The 23,173-nt window shown below is 38.7% G+C and overlaps 1 protein-coding gene across 1 annotated transcript; it reads right to left on the bottom strand.

Moving 5' to 3' along the window:
* Window positions 1–984: 984 nt before the first annotated feature.
* camk1gb (calcium/calmodulin-dependent protein kinase IGb) lies at window positions 985–21,637 on the bottom strand. Its single transcript, XM_033970170.2, has 13 exons — window positions 21,520–21,637; window positions 17,564–17,674; window positions 12,972–13,097; window positions 12,208–12,282; window positions 11,971–12,109; window positions 11,130–11,253; window positions 10,779–10,854; window positions 9,869–9,981; window positions 9,704–9,782; window positions 8,664–8,751; window positions 7,158–7,510; window positions 5,573–5,669; window positions 985–2,586 (listed from the first exon to the last, which is right to left on the bottom strand). Exons 2-12 carry the CDS (start codon window positions 17,647–17,649, stop codon window positions 5,612–5,614), a joined length of 1,317 nt encoding a protein of 438 aa, XP_033826061.2. The 5' UTR covers window positions 17,650–17,674; window positions 21,520–21,637; the 3' UTR covers window positions 985–2,586; window positions 5,573–5,611.
* Window positions 21,638–23,173: the final 1,536 nt, after the last annotated feature.

The raw sequence follows: 23,173 nt of genomic DNA, 5'->3' as shown, positions 1-23,173 counted from the left end.
GTGGAGTTTTGCAGTCATGATACAGCTAACAACAACTAGGATCCTGACAGGCACTTCCTGCTTTTTGCTTGATTAATAATAAAATGCTTTATAATTAAATGCAGTCAGTACACTGCAGACTTATTTTGACCTCTGTACAATATATCTGTACTGGAGAAAGACACATTCTGCTCAAATTGCTGTTTTTTGTTTTTTTTTTTCACTTTAATTAAAGTAACATTTATTTTGGAGGCTAATGATGAGGGTGGGGGTTATGGATTTACTTATAAAAATATATTTTAAAAGTGAGAAAACTGGGCTGTGGACAATACATTTACACTATTGTTAGCATTATTGTGATGGCAAAAGTCTGTGAAAAATAATTAGGATGCTCAAAATGCATAATGTGAGATTCAGGTACTGTGTTTCAAAGAGCTAGTTTACAAACCTGCTCTGAGATGCAGGGATTTCTGTTCATATTTAAAAGGCCCGCACATTTGTTTCATTCACACATGTTTAAAACACAAACCAAGCATATTTAGGAGTTCTTCTTTCAAACAGAAAACACTCTGTTCCACTTTGTGATGTCAAGTAGTAATATGTGAAGTGCACCACTATGTTTTTAAACTCCATGCACCTTCACTAGAATCATGTGGGTGATTTCAGCACTAGAATTGCCGATGTCTACTGAACAAAAGGCAAAAGGTTGAAAACTCACTTCACAATGTCACAAGGTGGAACAGAACATTTTGAACTTTGGAGAGGCAGTAAAGTGTTACTCAAACATGTGTGAATGAAACAAAACACAACTCCAGGTCTGTTTTTGAAGAGGTAAGAACCTTATAACATGGCTTAAAGCTCACAAGAGTCAATTATGCATAATATAGAGCGTTAAATTTTCTCTCAGATGTCTGACTTGCATTACGTTAAAACAATATGCTCAAAATAGCATCATCAACCAACCAATCAAACCACCCCCAACCCCCAAAAAAGTTCAAAAAGTTTGAGCAGTGCAGTTTTATTCATGCTCATAGACGTAATACAAAAATCATATATACACATTTATATCACTTTTCTACCACCAATCGGCAGTCAAAAAAACCTCAGTCAGTACATTCAAATCTTCCTTTTACACTCTTCCAATAATAAATATATTTTGATTTGACACAAAAAGGTGCGCTGTGAAACTTTTCTTCTCTGCCTGTTTCCATGGAGATGTTATTACATTGTCTAGAATGTTCTACAATATAGTATTTAACTATATTGAATTTTTTTCCAGCTGTGTTTTTGTTACTAAAAAAATACTTCCAAAAACATGCAGTCCTATTATGAGTGGGCTCTCCTCTCAACAGATCTGATCTGTAACTCGGCCCAGGAGATGTTTATGCCATACCGTGGAACATTCTAGTAGATGGCAGATCTCAAAGTTACCTACTCCACCTTTAAGAAGTCAAAATAATGAAATCATTTTGACCAGTTTGACAAATAGATAATATTTAGTTATTTCACAGTAGGACAAACACTTAAAAGGTACGTAGCAACACATTAGCAACACATAAAGATTTAAATACTGTGCAATTGTGATGAGGTCTACCCTGTTTCTCATATAAGGTGCTGTTTATGCATTTGTGATTAAAGAGGGGGTATTTTACTCCTATGGGGTATTCACTGCTAACACATGACATATTTAGATCACCATGTTTCCTTTTAATGTTTTAAAAATCCTATATTCACCAAAAACAGAGTATTAACAAGTTTTAGGAGTTTCTCCCTTCAGAGCGCTATCACAACAAAAACATGCATCCCACTAATGAAACTACTGCACATCACATCAGGTTTGTGAAGTTGTAGTGTACAGTTTTGTATCATGCTTTTGGATATTTATGAAGAATTTCACTGTGGGAGCATGGGTGACGTAGGCTTGTGGGCGGAGCTTTGGAGAGAATCTTAAAGCTAACCGTGAGAAGGGTTCAAATAGGGCCCAGGAGAGATCACTAGATTACTCAAACATGCATGGATGACATATAAAACCTCATGTTTTTGATAGGGAAACAACATTATAACATGGTAGAATGCTCCAAAAATTTAGCATAATACCCCTTCATTAAATTATTGGCTGCTTTGTACTTAGGCACTCAGTCTAAAACACAATATATACAACTTGGTCCGTTCAAGAAACAACAAATCAACAAATTATTTAAAAATGTTGAAATCATGTTTGGAAGGAATAGGGTCCTCTAATTTACATATGAATCATGGGCTTTGCTCCATCTAGTGATAACAAGTCAGTCCATATGAGCCAGTTTTTGATGCTATAAAACAAAACATATAATAATAATTTTACTTTTTTTATTTATACTGACAGAGAAGACGTTGAGCTTCATGCCAGTTTTTGTTTCATTTGGATAGGCCCAGTAATTACAGAGATATTCACCATAAACCAGGTCAAATATCTGCATTTAAACTCTTAGCTGTCCTCCACTTCAGTGTTATGCTACAGGTTCTTAATAACATGATGACACTGCATGAACAGCCTATAGAAGTCCTTTGGCTTCAGATCCATGCTCCTGTCTCCATCCCGGGACAGCTGACAAAGCCAAATATGACCTGCAGAGGGCGCAAACGCACTCAGGTTAGTTGCATGCATTATACACAGACAGGAATTTCCATTGTGCAAAAGTAGGTTAAGCCACGGAAGTAGGGCAGTTAGTGGAGTGAACGTGTTACTGGTGGTATTACGGGGATTAAGATCAAAATCTGATACTAATTGACACTAAAACCTCTGTCGAAACTAGATAGTCATTTGAGCAGGTATCGATATTAAGAAAGTCACATTCACAGGACAGAAATGAACCTTTCCTGAATATCTTTAGACTGATCCTGAGCTGTATCTTTCACAAGTATAAGACACATAGACTAGTTTACACCCATGGACCAATATGAACCTACTGGACACTGAGGGAGTACACAGATATAAGACACGTGGAAATATACAGGAAAATACTACCATTTAATGTTGAAAATCACATTCTATTGTCTAAATAAAGAGTGGTTTTTATTATTGTGGTATCGAGTTTGAAATTTTAGTATTGTGACAACACTAATGGGAACCTCTACAATTATTATTATTATTTACTTATTTATTTTATTTTTATTTATTTAATTTTTTTTTTACATAGTTTAGAAGCTCTTGACTTTTAGTTGTAATTTAGATTAAAGATCCAGTATGTAATTTTCAGGAAGTGGCACGTCATCTGCATGATTCCATGGAAACAAAGTTAAACCCATACTTCAGAACATTCTCCATGGGGATAAGTTCATGCCATACTGTGGAATATTATAGCCAAAGGAATAAGAAAACAAGCAGGAAGAGGCCCTCCTCCAGGCCAAATAAGAGTCAGGTTTGTGGAGATGCAAGCCCACTCACTGTAAGGACATGTTTTTCAGTGCAGTAAAAATAATCAAAAGAAAAAAAAAGAAAGGTGCTTTTGTCTATTTTTCGCTAAAAAGTGAGGTACTTGACAAAGTGACTTTTCTGCTTGTCTCCATGGAGAGGTTATTGCTTTGTCTGGAAAGTTCTGCTGTATGATATTAAAGTTCTCAATTATTAATCAAGATCAAGATTCAGTCATTTCTATTGGTCAATGATCATCTTGGGTCTTTTTAACTGAGAGTTCCACAGCCACTCCTCTGTCCGGAAAAATATGGGGTTTGGAGCAGATGCAAAACTCTGGAGGAAGAGACTGAGGCCTGTGTCCAGACCTGTGTCCAGACCTGTGTCCAGACCTGTGTCCAGACCAAACTGGGTGCATCTGTGTTTTAAAGGGGTGCAAAGAAAACACTCTTCTTTAAAGGTCCTATTTTATGCTAAATTGACTCTTGTGAGTTCTAAGCCATGCTATAACAATACCGCAAAAACAGGCCTGGGGTTGTGCTTTGTTTCATTCACACACGTTTGTGTAACCCTTTACTATTCGTCTGTCCACATCTCCAAAGCTCAAAATGCTCTGTTCCACCTTGTGATGTCATCAAGTGGTAGTTTTCAAGTTAACAGCTACATTTTAGCTTCCTATTCCAGGGCTGAAATGATCCAAATGATTCTAGTGAAGGTGTATGGAGTTTAAAACACAGTGGAGCACTTCCTGTATTACCACATGACATCACAAGGTGGAAAAGAGTGTTTTCTGTTTGAGAGAAGAACTCAGCCTAAATATGCAGGGTTTGTGTGTTAAACATGTGTGAATTAAACAAAACTCCAATTATATATGTGCTGAGGAAACACTATAACATAGATCAGAAAATAGCGTGATAAGGGCCTTTAAGTGTCATTATTAAATATGGTTGAAATGCCCTATAGACCCGGGCCTGCCTGGTTTGTGTCTCTCTTTAAAAGTCAGTTTTTTGTTCATTCAATCAATATTGAAAGCCATTTTATGACGTTTTTGAAAATAAACTGAATTAGAAATCGAGATCAGTCAATATGATGATGATCTGCCATAATCGCCCAGCCCAAGTTTTACGTTTTTTTAAGGTTTAGAATTCAGTCTTTTCCCCTGGACCTACCTGAACTATTTCCACACCTGTGGCACATGTACTGTATTTGTAAAAGCGTTTCTTCATTTCAAACATTGATTTTGGCATTGTCTTGTGGATTGCCACAGTTTTTTTTATCAGCTCTGGCATTAGATTTAACACCATCTATCTGCACTTGTCTGGACTTTAACTGGAGCAAAGGGGAGCTCCAGCCTGGAGCCTTTAAACCGACTAACATCGCTCAACATTATCCTGGAATGACTTCTAAAAAAGACCTACTGTGTAACCTTATATCACAACATTGATGAAGAAAATAAATACTCATTTCAAGGTTTTTATTGAACCAAAAAACTAAAAGTCGTGCCTCCGAGTCCTTACTGTGAGTGGGCTTGCATCTCCACAAACCTGACTCTTATTTGGCCTGAGAAGGACAAGTGTTGCTCCTTGGGCCATATTCCACTAGTCTTGCCACCAGATGAATTTGTGAGTTCATAAATGTAAGAATCCGTCTTGTTCAGCTCCAGCTGAAGCGTTTGCATGCGACAGAAAAGATGTCTGTGCTTTTCTCTCAACTGATTTAACTAAAGTTTGATTTTTCGACTTGTTCTGCTGTGGTGATGGTTCCACCAATCAGAGTGAAGTATTTGTTTAAATGCTCCAATCATTGGTCCCGAACACTTTCAGTGAAAGCCGCCCCAAACTGATGTGTAGAACTCAGTTCAGGGGGCTACACATATCAATCTGGTTAATATTCCACAGTGTGGCATTAAATGTATCTATCCTCATTATGGTTTTAGCTTTCAATTTCCATGGAATCATGCAGATAATTTCAGACGGAAGGGAGGAGCCCGTATAACACTATGGGAGATTCTTATTCACCGTATTACATCCAATTAAAGGTCCAACCAGGATATCGGCTTAACCGATACCATGGGGCTGATACTCGATCCAGTTCATTCTTCAGGATCGGTGCTGATATTTGATACCAGTATCAGTGCATCCCTAATTAAAACTACTGCAGTTCTGTATTTGTTTTGTTGATGCTCAAATAAAAACATACCAGGTAAAAGTGTGAGTCCATGTCCACCTCTTTGACTCTTCACATGACAGAGCAAACTCCAGTCTGCACCGTTTTACCACTGCGAGTTTTAGCATATCTGAAATAGAGAGGTCCACATTACACGAGAGAAATAATAACAAGAAATCTGGTACAGGTAGCACTTTGCACAAGTGCTGCAACCTGGCACAATGCCTCTCGCTTGTTCAGGTTAATATACACTCACCTAAAGGATTATTAGGAACATCTGTTCAATTTCTCCTTAATGCAGTTATCTACTGAACCAATCACATGGCAGTTGCTTCAATGCATTTAGGGGTGTGGTCCTGGTCAAGACAATCTCCTGAACTCCAAACTGAATGTCAGAATGGGAAAGAAAGGTGATTTAAGCAATTTTGAGCGTGGCATGGTTGTTGGTATTTCACAATCTGCTCAGTTACTGGGATTTTCACGCACAACCATTTCTAGGGTTTACAAAGAATGGTGTGAAAAGGGAAAAACATCCAGTATGTGGCAGTCCTGTGGGCGAAAATGCCTTGTTGATGCTAGAGGTCAGAGGAGAATGGGCTGAGTGATTCAAGCTGATAGAAGAGCAACGTTGACTGAAATAACCACTCGTTACAACCGAGGAATGCAGCAAAGCATTTGTGAAGCCACAACACGCACAACCTTGAGGCGGATGGGCTACAACAGCAGACGACCCCACCGGGTACCACTCATCTCCACTACAAATAGGAAAAAGAGGCTACAATTTACACAAGCTCACCAAAACTGGACAGTTGAAGACTGGAAAAATGTTGCCTGGTCTGATGAGTCTCGATTTCTGTTGAGACATTCAAATGGTAAAGTCAGAATTTGGCGTAAACAGAATGAGAACATGGATCCATCATGCCTTGTTACCACTGTGCAGGCTGGTGGTGGTGGTGTAATGGTGTGGGGGATGTTTTCTTGGCACACTTTAGGTCCCTTAGTGCCAATGGGGCATCGTTTAAATGCCACGGGCTACCTGAACATTGTTTCTGACCATGTCCATCCCTTCATGACCACCATGTACCCATCCTCTGATGCTACTTCCAGCAGGATAATGCACCATGTCATAAAGCTCCAATCATTTCAAATTGGTTTCTTGAACATGACAATGAGTTCACTGAACTACAATGGCCCCCACAGTCACCAGATCTCAACCCAATAGAGCATCTTTGGGATGTGGTGGAATGGGAGCTTCGTGCCCTGGATGTGCATCCCACAAATCTCCATCAATATGGGCCAACATTTCTAAAGAATGAATCAGCACCTTGTTGAATCAATGCCACGTAGAATTAAGGCAGTTCTGAAGGCAAAAGGGGCTCAAACACCGTATTAGTATGGTGTTCCTAATAATCCTTCAGGTGAGTGTATACTGTGTACTGTCCATGTCTCTTTAAATAAATAAACTAACACAGAAATATACTGATTTATTTATATATATATATATATATATATATATATATATATATATATATATATATATATATATATATACACACACAATAGCAATTTATTCATTTGTATCTATCAAGTCCACAGTCTTAAACACAAGTGAACAAACCCGTTGAGATTCGCTGGCTCGGAGAAGAAAACCGTCTTGCCCTGCTCTGCAATGGTTGGAGTGTGGTGGCTCTGGGTGGTCTTCAGGAAGGGGGCGGGGCTTTTGGACTCGCTCTGGGACAAGTGAGGGAAGGACGGCAGGGTCATGTGACTGCAGGTCCCATTAGTCTCGGCACGTGTGGGCTCCTGTTGCTCCTGTCGCTCCTGTTGCACCTGTCGTTTGCGTTGGTGGGTCGGAGAGGGCACCTCGGTCACCTTGATGTTGGGGACACTGGTCGGTCTCGGTGTCGCCCCCATGTGGGCGAGCTGCAGCTTCTTCATGTGGTTGATGGCCACTGCTGCGTTGAAGGCTTGCTGGAAGAGAGTAAGAAGAGTCAGAGTATTTATACGAGTGAGGTTATTTGCCAGACAAATGCAAACACAGTGAAAAACCTAATTTATGACAACTGATACAAAGTGTTTTCTCAAAAAGAATAGGGCCTGTATCTGACTTTTTCCCCATGTGTCTTGCCTCAGTACAGATATAATGTGTAAGACAGTAAAAATCAGGCACAGCTCCTTTAATAGATCCATGTTTCTTTCATTCTTTTAATATTTTCTTTGTAAACATGTGTCGCTAAACAGCTGTGGTAGAGGAAGTACTCAATTTTGTTACTTAAGTAAAAGTACAAATACTGGAGCAATAAATACTCAAGTAAAAGTATCACATGAAAAAAAATTTACTTAAGTAAAAGTATTAAAGTACTTGTTTAAAAATGTATTTAAAGAGTAAAAAGTAAAAGTATTTCACATAGATTTTGACATCTAATAAAGCTTCAAATCTTTTAATAAAGATCTGTGCTGAATTTTGTTCAACTGAAACAATTAAATCAAGCTTTTGTTTTTAATTTATATATTTTTATTTGCTCAGACCACAAACTTGTTAAAAATAATATTTATTTTTACTTTTCAATCCTGTTCAAAAATGTAGTGGAGTAGAAAGTACAGATACCTGCTCCCAGATTTAGTGAAGTAAAAGTAAAAAGTATTCACAGTAAAATGTACTCAAGTAAAGTACAGATACCTAACCTTTTTACTTAAGTACAGTGCATCACTAATTTTACCTTGTTACGTTTCACCACTGACTAAACAGACATCCAAATTAATTATTCCAATGTTTAAAAGTTCTGCAGTGAAAACAACAGTCCTCTTTGCACATTCGTCTGGGAGCTCACTGAGTTCTGTGATTTTACACTTCTGCAGGTCAGTGGGGACACTTTCAGTTGGTTGTTCTTTTAATTCTGCTTGGCTGTTTATGTAACGTATTTAATAAAATTTCAGTCTGTGTGTTAACAAACTATTTCAGGCCTATTTACCAGGAATCCTAATCCTACTGTCTATATTTGATTAACCTTTTAATAGCTCTGCAGTAACCTCCTGATTACAGAGCGCAAATCGCTCTATGGGGCCCCTCGGTGGACAGTACTCTGCACTGCGCTGTGCTTTCAACCCGAATGAACCTTCTCACCTTCCACTTGGACTTGGCAAAGTTCTTCTGGATTTGAACACTAACAGAGTAGTAGATGTCCTGGCTCCGTGCCGTCTTTCCGATTATCCTGGAAATGGGAGAGCAGGCATTTGGTTAATCCTTAATCTGGTAAATGACACTATGAGGCAAAGCAGGTAGGCCTACATCGCTTTCTGTTTGAATTATTAGTTCATGTTTACTACTGTAACCTCAGGTGTGGGAATCAGGATAACGTCTATGGCGATGTGGGTAACTTTGTGTTGTAGTTGCAGTTTTCGGTTCAGAATTGTCACACAAATATACCACATTTATACTTTAACAGTATGGACAGACATATATTTAAGAGAGGGATGCACCAATCCATCTTTTTCAGTTCCAATATCGATATAGATACTGTGACTTCTGCCGATATCCAATATTAACCAATACCAGTGTAGGGACAAAAAGGGAACTTATTTCCCTAAAACAATCGAGGTCTAAAAACCAAGAAGAACCAGGGCTAAACTAAGACCCAACTATGATTAAACCAGGACTAACCAACACATAGAACACATTCAGTTCACTTCAAATTCATTATTGGTGTTAAAAGGTCCTCTCACTTAATTTCTTCAAAGTATATTTGAAATATGCCAGTATCTATTGGACAAAATATGTTGTTTAAAACTGTTTATCATCATTTGTGTTCAGTGTAAGGTCTACTTTTGTTATTTATTTGTCTGGAATGTTCCACAGTAAGGCATTAAACTTTAGTCTTAAATTGATTTGTGTTTTTATTTCTCAAAAATACCATTACTGGGAGTAGAGTCACATCTCCAGATCTGACCTGTACCGTGGCCTGGTAGAATCACCTATTTGTCTCCATGTTTAATGCCAGACTGTTCTGGGTTCCATTAGAAGTATGTGTGTATGTGTATGTTTAATTGTGTATATGTGTGTGTATGTATATGTATATGTTTAGTATATGTATATGTGTAAGTGTATGTTTATGTGTGTGTATGTGTGTATATATGTGTAAGTATGTATAAGTATGTGAGTCTCACCAGGGATGTCTGAGCGCCTGCTCTGTGGTGAATCTCATGCTTGGATTTTTCTGCATCATGTTTCGGATAAAGTCTTTAGCTAAAATAAAACAATAAATGTCATTAACACAAATATAACTAACATTTTGCCCGTGTCAGTCATGTATAAGCAGATGAAATACAAACCAGATTCAGAGATGTCGTCCCAAAACGGGGAGTCAAACTCGTACTGAGCCTTCATGATTTTGGAGAACAGTCGGCTCTCAGTTTCTTCATAAAATGGAGGGTATCCACACAGTCTACAAACAGAAACATGTTATTTCAACTTGAGAAATTTTTATAAATGTGAGAATTTTAAATGAATAAAAGGAACAATGTGGGATTTAAAAACGACCTAAATGCCAATTTAACCAGTTTACGAGTCTAAATACATTCTGAAATTAGAACATTATCTTCTTAAATATGATGGCATGTACGCCAATCTGAGAATAAATAAATTAATAAATAGTGAAAAGTGGGAATGCCTTAGGGTCCCACCGGAGGAGCTGGAGGAAGTGTCTGGGGTGCTCCTGCTGTGCCCAACGCCAGGCTCAAGAAAAGAGGTGACAGAACCTTTGCTGTGGAGGTCCAGACTAAAGAACAGCACCCTCTGCCTGTCAGATCCTCTCAGTCTTGCAATGCAGTTTAAGACCAAACTGAAAACCCACCTCTTCTCCCTGGCATTTAATACTAGCTAGACAATCTGACCAGAATTGAAGAAGCAGCTTGGATGAGCAGCGAAACGCCTTCATTTCAACAACTTTTTGTCCAGTTGAGAGATTGGAAATTTCTTTTACTATGGATCATACCTGGACAACTAAGGGATTACACAGAGCAGCTAGACAGGATATCTTGGTGTTTCATTGTTTGTTTTTTCCCTATGTATCGTGTTATCTGCATATTTGTTTTTGTTGGCTTTTATGTGAAGCACTTTGGTCAGTTGAAGTTGTTTGAAATGTGCTATAGAAATAAACCTGAATTGAATTTAGATGGCATTGTCATCTTTGTGTTGTTTTATTCAATCCCCACATAATAAACAAACAGAGTAATGACTCACAGGATGTAGGTGATGACGCCGATCGACCAACAGTCCACTGCTTTACTGTAGGGTTTCTGAGCCAACACCTCCGGAGCTGAAAGAGGAGGAACAATTTAAGATTTTAATTTTAAAGGTCCTATATTACACAAAACTGACTTATTATTAGTCTGTCTACATCTCCATTGGTCAAAATTCTCTGTTCCACCTTGTGATGTCATGAAGGGGTAGTTTTTAAGTTAAGAGCTACCTTTTACCTTTAGTTTACTTAAGTTTAGTTGACTCGATCCATTTTTGTAGATCCCACCTGATATCCAAAGCCATTATCAATGAACTATATAAACTATCTCTCTCTCTTCTGCTTTGACTCACCCACATATCCCGGAGTGCCGCAGGCCGTGGACATGATGCCGTTGTCCACCATCTTGGAAAGACCAAAGTCACTGATCATGATCTTCGAGTCCTCGTCCTGGCTGTAGTACAGGATGTTCTCCGGCTGGAACACACAGGGACACTCTATGGGTTTATACGTGTCGATGAGGAGCATTTGATTTAATTTTCTTGTAAATTAGACATAAGATGATGACAATGCAAAGACTATTACTAAACATGTTTTTCCATATACTTAAATTGAGTTTTGAGAATTTCATGACTGAACAACTGCCTCTTTTGGGTACTTTCTAATTGTGTTTTATGACAATTTCACTTTTATTTAAGTTCTGTTTATTTCATGGTGCGCTATGTAACTTTTCGGCTAATGGAGCTCCCCTGGTTACCTCCTCAGAGCTGACAATATAACATAAATTTGTACATCTCCATGGAAACAAGAAGATGACGCCACCAGGAAAAGTAACACGTCATATCTGTGAAGAGGTGACCCCACTTACAGTACGAATGCATGTTTTTTCGAGGTATTTTTTAAACAAATTTTGAATAAATGCAAAATCGCATTAATGCCATATTGTGGAACTTTCCTGACGAAGCAACAACAAAACTTGAACAAAAGCAGACAGCAAACCTCTTACTAGAAAAGTTACACAGTCCACCTTTAAGCATGATAATTTTACATATATTAGTAAAATAGCATTGTAAAGTATCTTTAATCTAAACCTAATCTAAAAATCATATGTTGCCGTGCTCATAAACAGCAGGAGGAAGTATAGTTTATGCGTTCTTCCTCGCCTCTTGCCCATGTGTATAAAACTGTTCTAACCTTGAGGTCTCGGTGGACGACTCCGCTCTGGTGCAGATATCCCACAGCCTGGAGCACCTGCTGGATCACTTTACTGGCGTCTTTTTCAGAGTAAACTCCACGGTCCAAGATCCGGTCGAACAACTCTCCTCCGGATACTCTGGGAACACAAGGGAAAAGTCACTCTGCTGTCTGCACTTAGACTCTATATATTTATACATGTGTGTTAATTTATAATGTTTTTATTATTACACTCACAGCTGCATGATGAGGTAATAATGAGTGTGACTCTCGTAAAGATCCTCCATCCCGACGACGTTCTCATGTTGTATCCTGGAGGACAGAAAGAGAAAGGTTTGGTTCAAAGGTCTGGACTATGGATCAAACCAGGAATTCCTACGTTTTTTTTATCTCAGGTCCCAACTTTTTTAATCTCTAAGTGTTCTGAGGCCTGGGATATTAAATGGCCTGACTTTAGGCCCCAGCCCAATGGTTAAGAAGCACTGTATCAAACCAAACTGTCCAAAGTGATCACACCAATATGTCCATAAATGTGGATCATTACCGTAATATTGCACAAAAAACATCTTGCCAAATCATGGACATCGCCAGCCTCAAAGGACAAAAGGCTAAGTATTTTTTTGGCCCACTTTATAGACCCTGCTCAATCTGTAGATGTGATTAGCTCTGACTTTGGACAGATTTTGACTGTCCCATTGACTTGGGTAATTACGCTATGACGCAAAGCGTGGACGACCATGACAAAAACTAATATCTCGATATTTTTTTGCATTATCTTGATGTCGATGTTCTGACAAAATCTCCACAATGCATCAGGAATGTGCTCAAATATGCTTGTAAATATGTTGGTGGAGGTTCAAGTATCGAGGCAAAATGATCACTTTATGATTAGACAGAGTGTTGTTGATATTCTAATTTTGCAACAACACTTGGGACAACACTTTTTCGATCTCTCTCCCTCCATCTACACATCGTACAAATTAACTCTCTCCAGACTTTACCTCCTGAGAACAGCAATCTCGTTCTCCAGGTTCAGGTCTCTCTTCTGTTTTTTCTTGACACATTTCATGGCAAAAGTCTTCCCCGTCTTCTTTTCCTTCACCATGTACACCTCGGAGAAAGCCCCTCTGTGAAGTTACACAGGGTACTGAGTTATAAAGGCAAAATAAATACTAAAAACAAGTGAAATATTCTTCATCACAGCTGTTGACCTTAAGTTACTCCTAGGTAGATGGGTCAGGAGGGATGAAAGTGATCATGTACCTGTGGTTGCTATGGTAATATGTTAGTTTCTGTTGCTATGAACAGGCTTAAAATGTGGTATTTTTGACTCTTTATTGTTTTATTTTATGGTGTAAGTTAAGATAAGGCCGTAGGTGGCAAATTTGGCTATTAAAGTTACCTCTGCTAACATGTTTACTACCACAAAACAACTAAGCTTACACAAAATTGACTCCAGTGAGCTTTAATTCGCTTTTTTTGTTTGAGAGCAGAACTAAATATGCAGGGTTTGTGTGTTAAATATGTGTGAATGAAACAAAACACAACTCCAGGTCTGTTTTTAACAAGGAAACATTATAACATAGATCTGAAAATAGTGTAATATGGGCCCTTTAAGCTTCACCTGCTGAAATCCGTTCTTGTATTATTAGACTATTGTTTTCGAATTAGACGGCTTCCTTTGGCACTTGCCCATGTGTTTATATAAGACACAAGTGAGATTTGAATCCTGGGAACTGCTTAAGCCTCTAATTAAAATAAACAGGGCACTAAAATAGCGTGATCGACAGGTACAATAGGGGACAGAGCTGCAAAGTCGATATTTAACTTGAAAGTAACTTGATTTCAAACTAAAACTATCTCATGTTTATATTGCATTATTTTTTTCAGTCTTCACACTTGGTAAAGGTAAAGATACTTCACTACTTCACTTTAGCTTCATTACTGTTACTATAGGACTTGGCTACATGGCAATAAAATCAAATTGTCATCTTATTCCTGTGACTACGGCTACACAATTGGGGAAAAATATCAAATTGGGAGTTATCTGACAAGCGCAGTAAATTTTGCACAACACCAGGCCAAATTACAGGTCAGATCTGTGGAGAGGACAGCCCACTCACAGTAAGAATGTATGATTTATAGATACTGTGGAGCATTTCAGGTCCATGGAAACAAGCATATCACAGACACTCCATCAGAAGTTACAGAGTGAATCTTTAAGCTTAAGACTCACAGCTCATTAAAGAGATATCTCCTCTCGATCCTTGTTTTGAGTCTGAGCTGAGTCTGTGAATAGCTATGGAGGATAATCTCTGATGTGATTAGGGATGCACCGATCCAGCTTTTTCTGTTTTCGATGCCGATACTTTGGCTGTCGATATCAACCGATACTTATTTCCTTTAAACACAAACCAAATGTGTTTTGTGACTGTTATTTATCATTTAAAGTAAGCACAGAACAGCTAAAAATACACCTTTTACATTTTTGTGTGAACATTGACCAGTAAATCATATTATTATTATTATTATTATTATTGATTTACATTTATAAATCAAAATGGGTGCATCCATAGACATAATAAAATCAAGGGGCAAATGAGCATGTGCAGAACCAAATTCAGGCTTTTCATGTATCATCCAATCAATATAAAAAGTGCTTTCATTATCATTGTGGTATCGGAATCAGTATTGAGTATTGAGTATCAAGTCTATTCCTTAGTATTGAAAATCACGTTTGAAATATTAGTATTGTAAAAAAAACTAAACTGGTGTATTTGCATATTTCAGACAAGCACCAATTGAAATAAACGCCTCTTTATGTCTTAAGTTTTCAATCAGGCTCAGGCAGCAGATGTCCGCACACTCCTCACATAATTCTCTCCAAACTCCATCTTAAACAATCACATTTTCTTGATGAAAGAACGTCATAACTGTGTCTAGTGTTGTGAAGAGGCTGCGTCTTGATTACTATCGTCTGGGGCAGTCCTGATTAGGCCTGTTAGAATAATAACTATATCGACTTATCACTCAATACAAGACAGATGGAACAATGATATCTGAGGGTCAGTATTTACTGTGTGTACTTTTTTTTTGTACTAGAGACATGTTTTGTTATTTTCCTGCATGTACAATGACTGACTGAGCTATAGAGGGTTGATAAATAACTTCTATGACTCATTATAAATACAAACTATCTGCTAAACTGTTTCATTCTGCTGTTTATTTATTGCAGCTCATAATTTTTAATGATATATTACTTGTAAAATATTATTAAAATATACAGGTAACAGGATACACAGGGAAAGAACAATAAAATCCCAATATATCCTGTTGTGCTGGTATTAAATGCCAGGGAGAAGTGTTAAAGACTGAGAGGATCTGACAGGCAGAGGGCGCTGTTTCATAGTCTGGGTTGTACCACAGAAAAGAACATTTTGAATTGCGCTGATATGAAATAGGAGCCAGAGCAGGTGTCACAGCACAGGCCTGATGTTAGCACTGCAGGGAGAATTACAATAATCCAGACGCCACATTACAAAGAGTGGATTACTTTCTCAAAATCCGCCTATGGAAGGTCGGGCTTTACTTTAACGAGGAGCCTCAACTGAAAGACGCTGGACTTTATGACAGAGCTAAAGTACTTGTCTAGTTTGAGTCCACAATCATCCCAAGATTCCTCACTGCAGGGCGACATAAAGAGGACAGACGACCAATCACACTGTCAGGCCATTTCAGTGTTATTGTTTCTCGTCTACATGGCCTAGTTCTGAGGTGTTTACATTGAAGTCTATGGGGACTCCTCTGTGCGTACGTGTTTCGTTAGGCCTTTGGGATCTGTCTGACTAAAGTGTGAACAAATAAGGAAACACAAAGGGGAATACTATAGCAACAGAAGCATCCAAGGATTTACAATGGAAATATTTAAAGGATGACAACAACTGCCTGATCAGATTGTGGTGTGTTGGTTTCACAATATTTTTTTTTTTACCCTACATGAAATGTGAACTTTACCTTGAAAATGTGGAAAAAATATGTAGCCTTATTGATCTTGTCACTAATATAAATGATCAGGTGCAATCAAAATAAATGAATAAAAAGAAGCACATGCAATCAAAATAAACATAACTATATATATTTTGTCTTCTTTGTTTTGTGTGTGTGTTTTGACTCCTCCAGTCTGAGTCCTGGTGTGTGTTTTTGTGAATGGTCGTTAAGCTGCTGCAGTCACTGAGGGAACAGGCCACACTGTGCTCTGGTCTAAGCCCAGGTAAAGTGCGTCTGCTCCTGTCAATCCAATCAAACAAGTAATCTGCACCAGCACCGGACACCACGGTCTAACACGAGTACCACACAGCCAGTACTGCACAACTAGGGGTCCAGTACAAGCACTACACAACCAGGAGTCCAATACAAGTACTAAACAACTAGGATCTAATGCAAGTACTACACAACAAGGGTTTTATACAAGTACTACACAACTAGGATCTAATGCAAGAATTACACAACCAGGGGTCCAGTACAAGTACTACGAAACTAGAATCTAATGCAAGTACCACACAGCCAGGGTGTAATAGAAGTACTACACCACCAGGGTCTAATAAAAGTACTACACCACCAGAGTCTAATACAAGTACTACACCACCAGGGTCTAATAAAAGTACTACACCACCAGAGTCTAATACAAGTACTACACCACCAGAGTCTAATACAAGTACTACACCACCAGGGTCTTATACAAGTACTACCGGTACACCACCAGGGTCTAATACAAGTACTACACTACCAAGAACCAAAAGGGGATTTCAGAATTTAGGAATAGTACTGGTGCCAAGGAGAAATAACTCCAGAAGCCAATCAGGTATCACTTCCTAATACCTACACTTTAATTAGCCTAAATAAAGCTTAAACAAAGAGTTTCCATGGAAATAGACAGTTAAAACCATGGAGATAGGAAACTGGACGAGGCCCTCCCTCAGGCAAATAGCAGTCAGGTTTGTGGAGATGCAAGCCCGCTCCTAGTAAGGACTTATGTTTTCCGATGTTTGTCAGTGCAAAAAACAGTAGACAAATAAAATGAAAAAAAAAAAAAAAAAGCTTTTATTTTAGGCTTTTTGACTAAAACATTACATACTATGCAATGTATGTAAAGTGGAAGGTATGTTACCTGCTTGTCTCCATAGAGATGTTATAGCTTTGCCAGGAATGTTGCACAATATGGGATTAGACTTATCTACGGGTCAGATCTGCGGAGAGGCGAGCCCACTCACAATAAGAATGTGTTTTTGAGCAATTCAAACATCTGGAATTAACTAATTGCGATATAGATCAGCTTAATGCCATACTGTGGAACATTCCAGTCAAAGCAATAACAGCTTCATGGCAGGTAACATAATTCTCCCACCAGAAAAGTTAGATAGTGCAGCTTTAAACAGCAGAATGTGTCAAAAAGATGTTAAACTTTGGAAATGTACAGTAGTATTCAACATAACAAATAGTGTTGTCTAGTAACAAATGGAAGCATGTTTTTGTGAATGAAAGTGACTTTTTCATATTAAGTAGAATTGACTTAAATATTTCGAGTTGTACTTACGATCCGAGCTCCTCCATGAATTCAAAGACCTCTTGTATGTTTTCGGTGGTCTTCTTCCACACGTAGTCAGCCTCCTGTCTGCCCATGTCTGCAGTGCCTCAACAGGGATTTCTAACAGGGAAAAAAAATTCAAAACAAAAGATGCTATCCGTTAATCCTGCGTCAGATCAGATAGAGTCAACCATATTGGAATGTTCATCTCCAAAAAGTCAATGTGGATTATAGCGCTGGTCATTGTCGAGACTGAAGAGCTGTGTACCTGTCTGCTGTGATGCTTAGACTGTCTGTGCTAAAGCTAACGCTACACAAAAGGTTAGTGTTAATCCCTCTAACTAGCACACAGGACAGGACAAGTGCCAAGCTGAGCTCACACTCAGGTAGAGCCAATATATTCAAATAGGCTCCTCGTCCCATATAGACGGCAACATACTTTTTTGTTTTGTCTCATAATAACTGAAACACAAAAGTAGACATCGATGATTCTTATGCACATAGGGGTCTGATTTCTAAGCATAAATAATGAAATAATGTTCAGCAGAGGTCACAAGAACTTTCACTCTGAAGGTGCACTGAAGAGAGAAGCAGTATAAATGAGGCTAAAAGCAATAGCTGCGTTTGCGTCTTAGTAGACATATAATCAAAATAAGAACTAAAGACGTATTAATTGGTCGACTAAAAATGGGGCGTGGCAAAAGCGCTCATAACTATTACCATCTCTATGTATCTGACCCAAACTGCACTCACAAGACTACACCTGCAGGGGGGGTTTATGCAAAAACTACTAGGAAATAATGTATTTGTATGTGGAATACAATTAAACTCATGATTTACAGGTTTCATCTACCTTTGTACATACTCACTCAGTAGTAGAGAGGCATAGTATACAAATACAATATGCAATATATATAATCATGGTTTGCATCTGAATAAATGCACATAAATAGAAATAAATAAAAGAGATAGATGCATGAGTGACTGAATAATGTTGTGAAAAAATGAATAAGTATAAATTCAGAATAAATCAGGAGTTAGCTAACGCAGGGCCGTGCTGAGGATTAGCTGCACCTGAGGAAAAGAGTTACCGCGGCGATGGAGCTGGTCTTATATAAGAGATTACAGCCTGACTGTTGATCTGACCACTCACAGAACTAAAGTGAGGAACATGTGGGTATGGTCTGATGCAACTCTCCTGCTCACGAGTTATAACAATTACCTTAAGGTCCTTATGTTCACGAGGACATCTGCCCCATAAGAGCCGCTGTGTTAAAGTGTTGCCAGTTGGTGGAGTTGGTGGTGTCCTACAGTATGGCATTAATCTTACTTATTTACATGGAGGTTGTAAAAAATATCGAGCAGGTATCGATACTAAAAAGGTCACATTCACAGGACAGAAGTGAACCTTTCCTGAATATCTTTAGAATGATCTTGAGCTGTATCTTTCACAAGTATAAGACACATAGACGAGTATACACCCATGGACCACTATGAACCTACTGGACACTGAGGGATTACACAGATATAAGGACACATAGTGATAACAGAAAGTGCTACCATTTAATGTTCAAAATTACATTCTATTGTCTAAAGAAAGAGTTTTTCTTAATAATTATCATTGTGGAATCAGAATTGGTGTTGAGTATCAAGTCTACTCCTCAGTATCAATATAAAGTTTGAAATTTTAGTATCATGACAACACTAATCTACATAGATACATGCAAATACCACCGCCAGGCCAAGTTACAGGTCTCATCTATGGAGTGACGACCACACTCACAGAAAGATTTTTGAGCAATGAAAACAGCCATATTTAAATAATTAGAAGAATAAGATAAGTTTAATACCATAGGACCAGTTTAGGTGAAGCACATTACATCCCCAAGGACCTCTGTGTTATAGACACTTTCACGTTGATAATATGCAAAACTATAATATACCAGTGGTGGGGAAGTTGCTTTATAACATTACATTACGTCACATTACCAGTCAAAAATATACAGTACGCCCTATATATTGACGTTGGCATTGTAAGTTACTAAGTATTTTGTAACTACAATTTATTTACAAGTACTTTCACACTAATGCGTTGCACTATAAGTTCCTTGATAAGAATAATAGTAATAATAATAAGGGATGGGACGACACTCAATTTCCACAAGATGAGATTTTAACATAATTCATAATATAATTCAGAATTTTGGTCTCACCATTTCTGATTTATGTTACATATTATTTTTGCTGTGTTTTTTGGAACCGCAACTTCTCAAGAAATGTAACTTGTGATGATTAACCCTTTATTGTACAATCCAAACGTAAAAACATCTCACGAGATAATTTTTCTGGAATATGGTGAGTGTGGATGAGTCTCTGATGTGTTTGGGCCGGAAGTTCCAGAGGGTGAGGGCAGCACCAGAAAAGGCCCTGTCCCCCCAGGTCTTAGGTTTAGTCCTGATGGAGGTACACAGCAGGTTGTAATCAGCTGATCAAAGAACACGGGTGGGTGTGTGGTGGAGGAGGAGGAGTTCAGAGAGGAAGGTGGGGGTCAGGTTATGGAGGGATTTGTACACACTACCCCCAACACTGTTTACAACATACCAATTTGCACCTCAGCCAAATCAGATGTATACAGTACATACAATTTTGCAGCTGTTAATAACGACTGAAAACCTGTGTATCCGTCTCTGCATTACATATCCTAGTCTACCTGTAGAAATGCAATCATGAACAAATACTGTGGAGTTTGCTGCAGAGGTGTCTGGTGCTTTTATAATTTCCTTTCGGGGCAGTGTCTAAAGGCAACGCCAGGGGGCAGCACTGTCAGTGGCGCAGTTATCCATTAAGAACTTTTTGGATGGATGATGAAATATATTATTGTATATAAACAGTATCTTACATTCTCTGATATTTCATGCATTGAGCCTTCTTGTCTTCTTTCAAACTTAAATAGCTGCTTTGCTTTGGGGATGCCCTAACAGCTACAAGTTCCCAGCATCCTCCGCTGCATCACCATCGTTAGTGCTGCAGTATACACGAGACTGACAGAGCAACGCAATTATACAGACTTCAAACCTGGAGGGAAATAAGCACCAAAACGCAACACTTAACCACTGTAAAATGAAGCTACTCCTGCGTAATGCTGCGTAAAGAATGGCTAAAATATCTGATTAGGAAATCTAGAAAAAAATATATATATTTAGTAAAAAATCTTGTGCGCAAAGGTATATACTGCGCGCATTTAGCCTATTGGTTTCAGCAACACTTAAAGGACTTTTTCGTTGAAAAGATATAACATGTTGTGGTAAAACTGTGTCTGTGGCACCAGTCCTACTTGTTTTGATCATTCTCAAACCCGCATACAGCCTCTATTGGAAAAAACGTGGGCTGAATAGAAAACTGCATAACATAAATTAGTAAACTGAGCCATGGTTACGCACTCTCCAAACGCCCGCTTTTTCGTCCTGGTTTGGTCTTAGTTTTGTTCTTAGTGTAGACGTGGTTTTGTTCTGGTCAAGTCCTGGTTTTGTTCTAGTTTAGTCCTGGTTTAGTACTGGTTTAGACCTGGTTTAGATCTGGTTTAGTCCTGGTTTAGACCTGGTTTATTCCTGGTTTAGACCTGGTTTAGTCCTGGTTTAGACCTGGTTTAGTCCTGGTTTTAATCCTGGTTTGTCACTTACAAACCTGCTGCACGCAATAACAACTGTACATGACTTGAGTGCAGAAGTAGGCTGTTCAAACGCTGCAGTCCGCGTGGCGAATCAAATGTTGAATAAAAGGTAGCAAAGATGAGCGAAGGATGGATTTACGTTTACGCACTCCAACACAACCAGACAGTGAATTAAAAACTACTTTAAAACCTGAAATTCACATACTATATTTGGTTTGGTTTTGGTTATATATTGGTTTGAATTGCCCGGTACATATAAACAGTTCAATACATAGAAAGAACCGTGATTTCTTACCGAGAGAGCGAGGGCGATGCGCGCTCGGCTGTGCTCTGACTCGCCTGTGGGAGCCCGGTGCAGCGCTGGAGAGGACCGGAGACTGCAGAGGTCTGGAGGCTGTGGAGAGACTGTGTGTGGAGAGACTGGAGCTGGGAGGACGCATGTGGCACCCAGGAGACACGAGGCACTAGGGGGAGGGGCTGAGGCGCGCGCAGGTGCTCACAGAGGCGGTGAGGGGGTGAGTGGGTGACAAGGTCATTTCTGTTGAATCTGATAAAAGATTTGTACATTTAGTACTACAGAGTTTCAGATGATATCATGACAGGACACAGGACAGGACAGTAACATTTAAAGGCTCTGTATTTCACAAAATTAACTCTGGTGAGCTTTAAGTCATGTTATAATGTTGCTCCCTCCTCAAAAACATACGTAGAGTTGAGTTTTATTTCATTCACACATGTTTGAGTAACACTTTATTATTAGTCTGTCTACATCACTAAAGCTCAAAATGCTCTGTTCCACCTTGTGATGTCATGGAGTAGTAGTTTTTAAGTTAACAGCTCCTTTTACCTTTAGTTCAGTAGAGATAAATGGCAATTCCAGGGCTGAAATCATCCAAATGATTCTAGTGAAGGTGTGTGGAGCTTAAAAACACAGTGGAGCACTTCCTGTATTACCACATGTCATCAGAAGGTGGAACAAAGTGTTTTCTGTTTGAGAGGAGAACTCAGCCTAAATATACAGGGTTTGTGTGTTAAACATGTGAATGAAACAAAATACAACTTCAGGTCTGTTTGTGATGAGGAAACAACATTATAAATAACATAGCTTAGAAAAAAACGTAATATGAGCCCTTTAAGACAGATGTGGGCAGGTCAAATAAATATTGTTAAAATGCAGATTTTTGTGGTAATATAGAAAACTCAAGGGTCTAGACACTAACAAAAATGATGAGGTTCAACTTGTAAATACAGCTTTTGGATATTAAAGGAAAGTACAATGTAATTAATAAGTAAATCTGACTCTTCCCCTCTATCTGGGATAACGACATCATCTCATTCTGCATATGAAAACCCCCAATGACCAACACACGGATTGTTAAAAGAATTCTTGAAAGTGAGGTCTAGATTGCTGGTCACATGGTCAAATTTTTTTATATTATTAACATTTTTCCACCTTGAAGGCGCTTGTCGGTTTCTGTTCTGTTGTATGAAGAGCAGGCGCAGAGGCTCAAGAATCGTTCTGTAGATTCTTCTTGTACAGTCGGGTTACGGGCAGGCTACTGTGAAGAAATGAGAAATGTGGCCTTGACCAAACTGTAACGGTTAGGTCTGAGTTTTCTATGATTATGAGAAATGACAACTGTTATGTGTGAAACAGAAGGTTTTGTACCTTTTGAAGTAAGCAGCGTATTATATCTGTATATTGTTCACACTCAAACTGTTTTACATCAGCGGGGGGGGTCTTGCCCAAGGACACAACAACAGCATTCATCCGTGGGAGCTGGAATCGCACCGCCAACTGCTCAACTAATGATGTTTTTATGTCGAGAGAGGTATTTGAACCATCAGCCTTCGATTCACTGGACAAAAACTGACCTCCTGTCGCACCTTAGCTACTGTTGTTCGATCCTAGGGCAAGACACTGCAAGTTAAAGTGTTAGATCGAGCTT

Source organism: Periophthalmus magnuspinnatus, chromosome 7 (assembly GCF_009829125.3).
Source record: "Periophthalmus magnuspinnatus isolate fPerMag1 chromosome 7, fPerMag1.2.pri, whole genome shotgun sequence".
In the NCBI taxonomy this organism is placed as follows: domain Eukaryota; kingdom Metazoa; phylum Chordata; class Actinopteri; order Gobiiformes; family Gobiidae; genus Periophthalmus; species Periophthalmus magnuspinnatus.
Note: the sequence above shows the minus strand (reverse complement) of the source record. Positions and strands in the feature narration are given on the sequence as shown.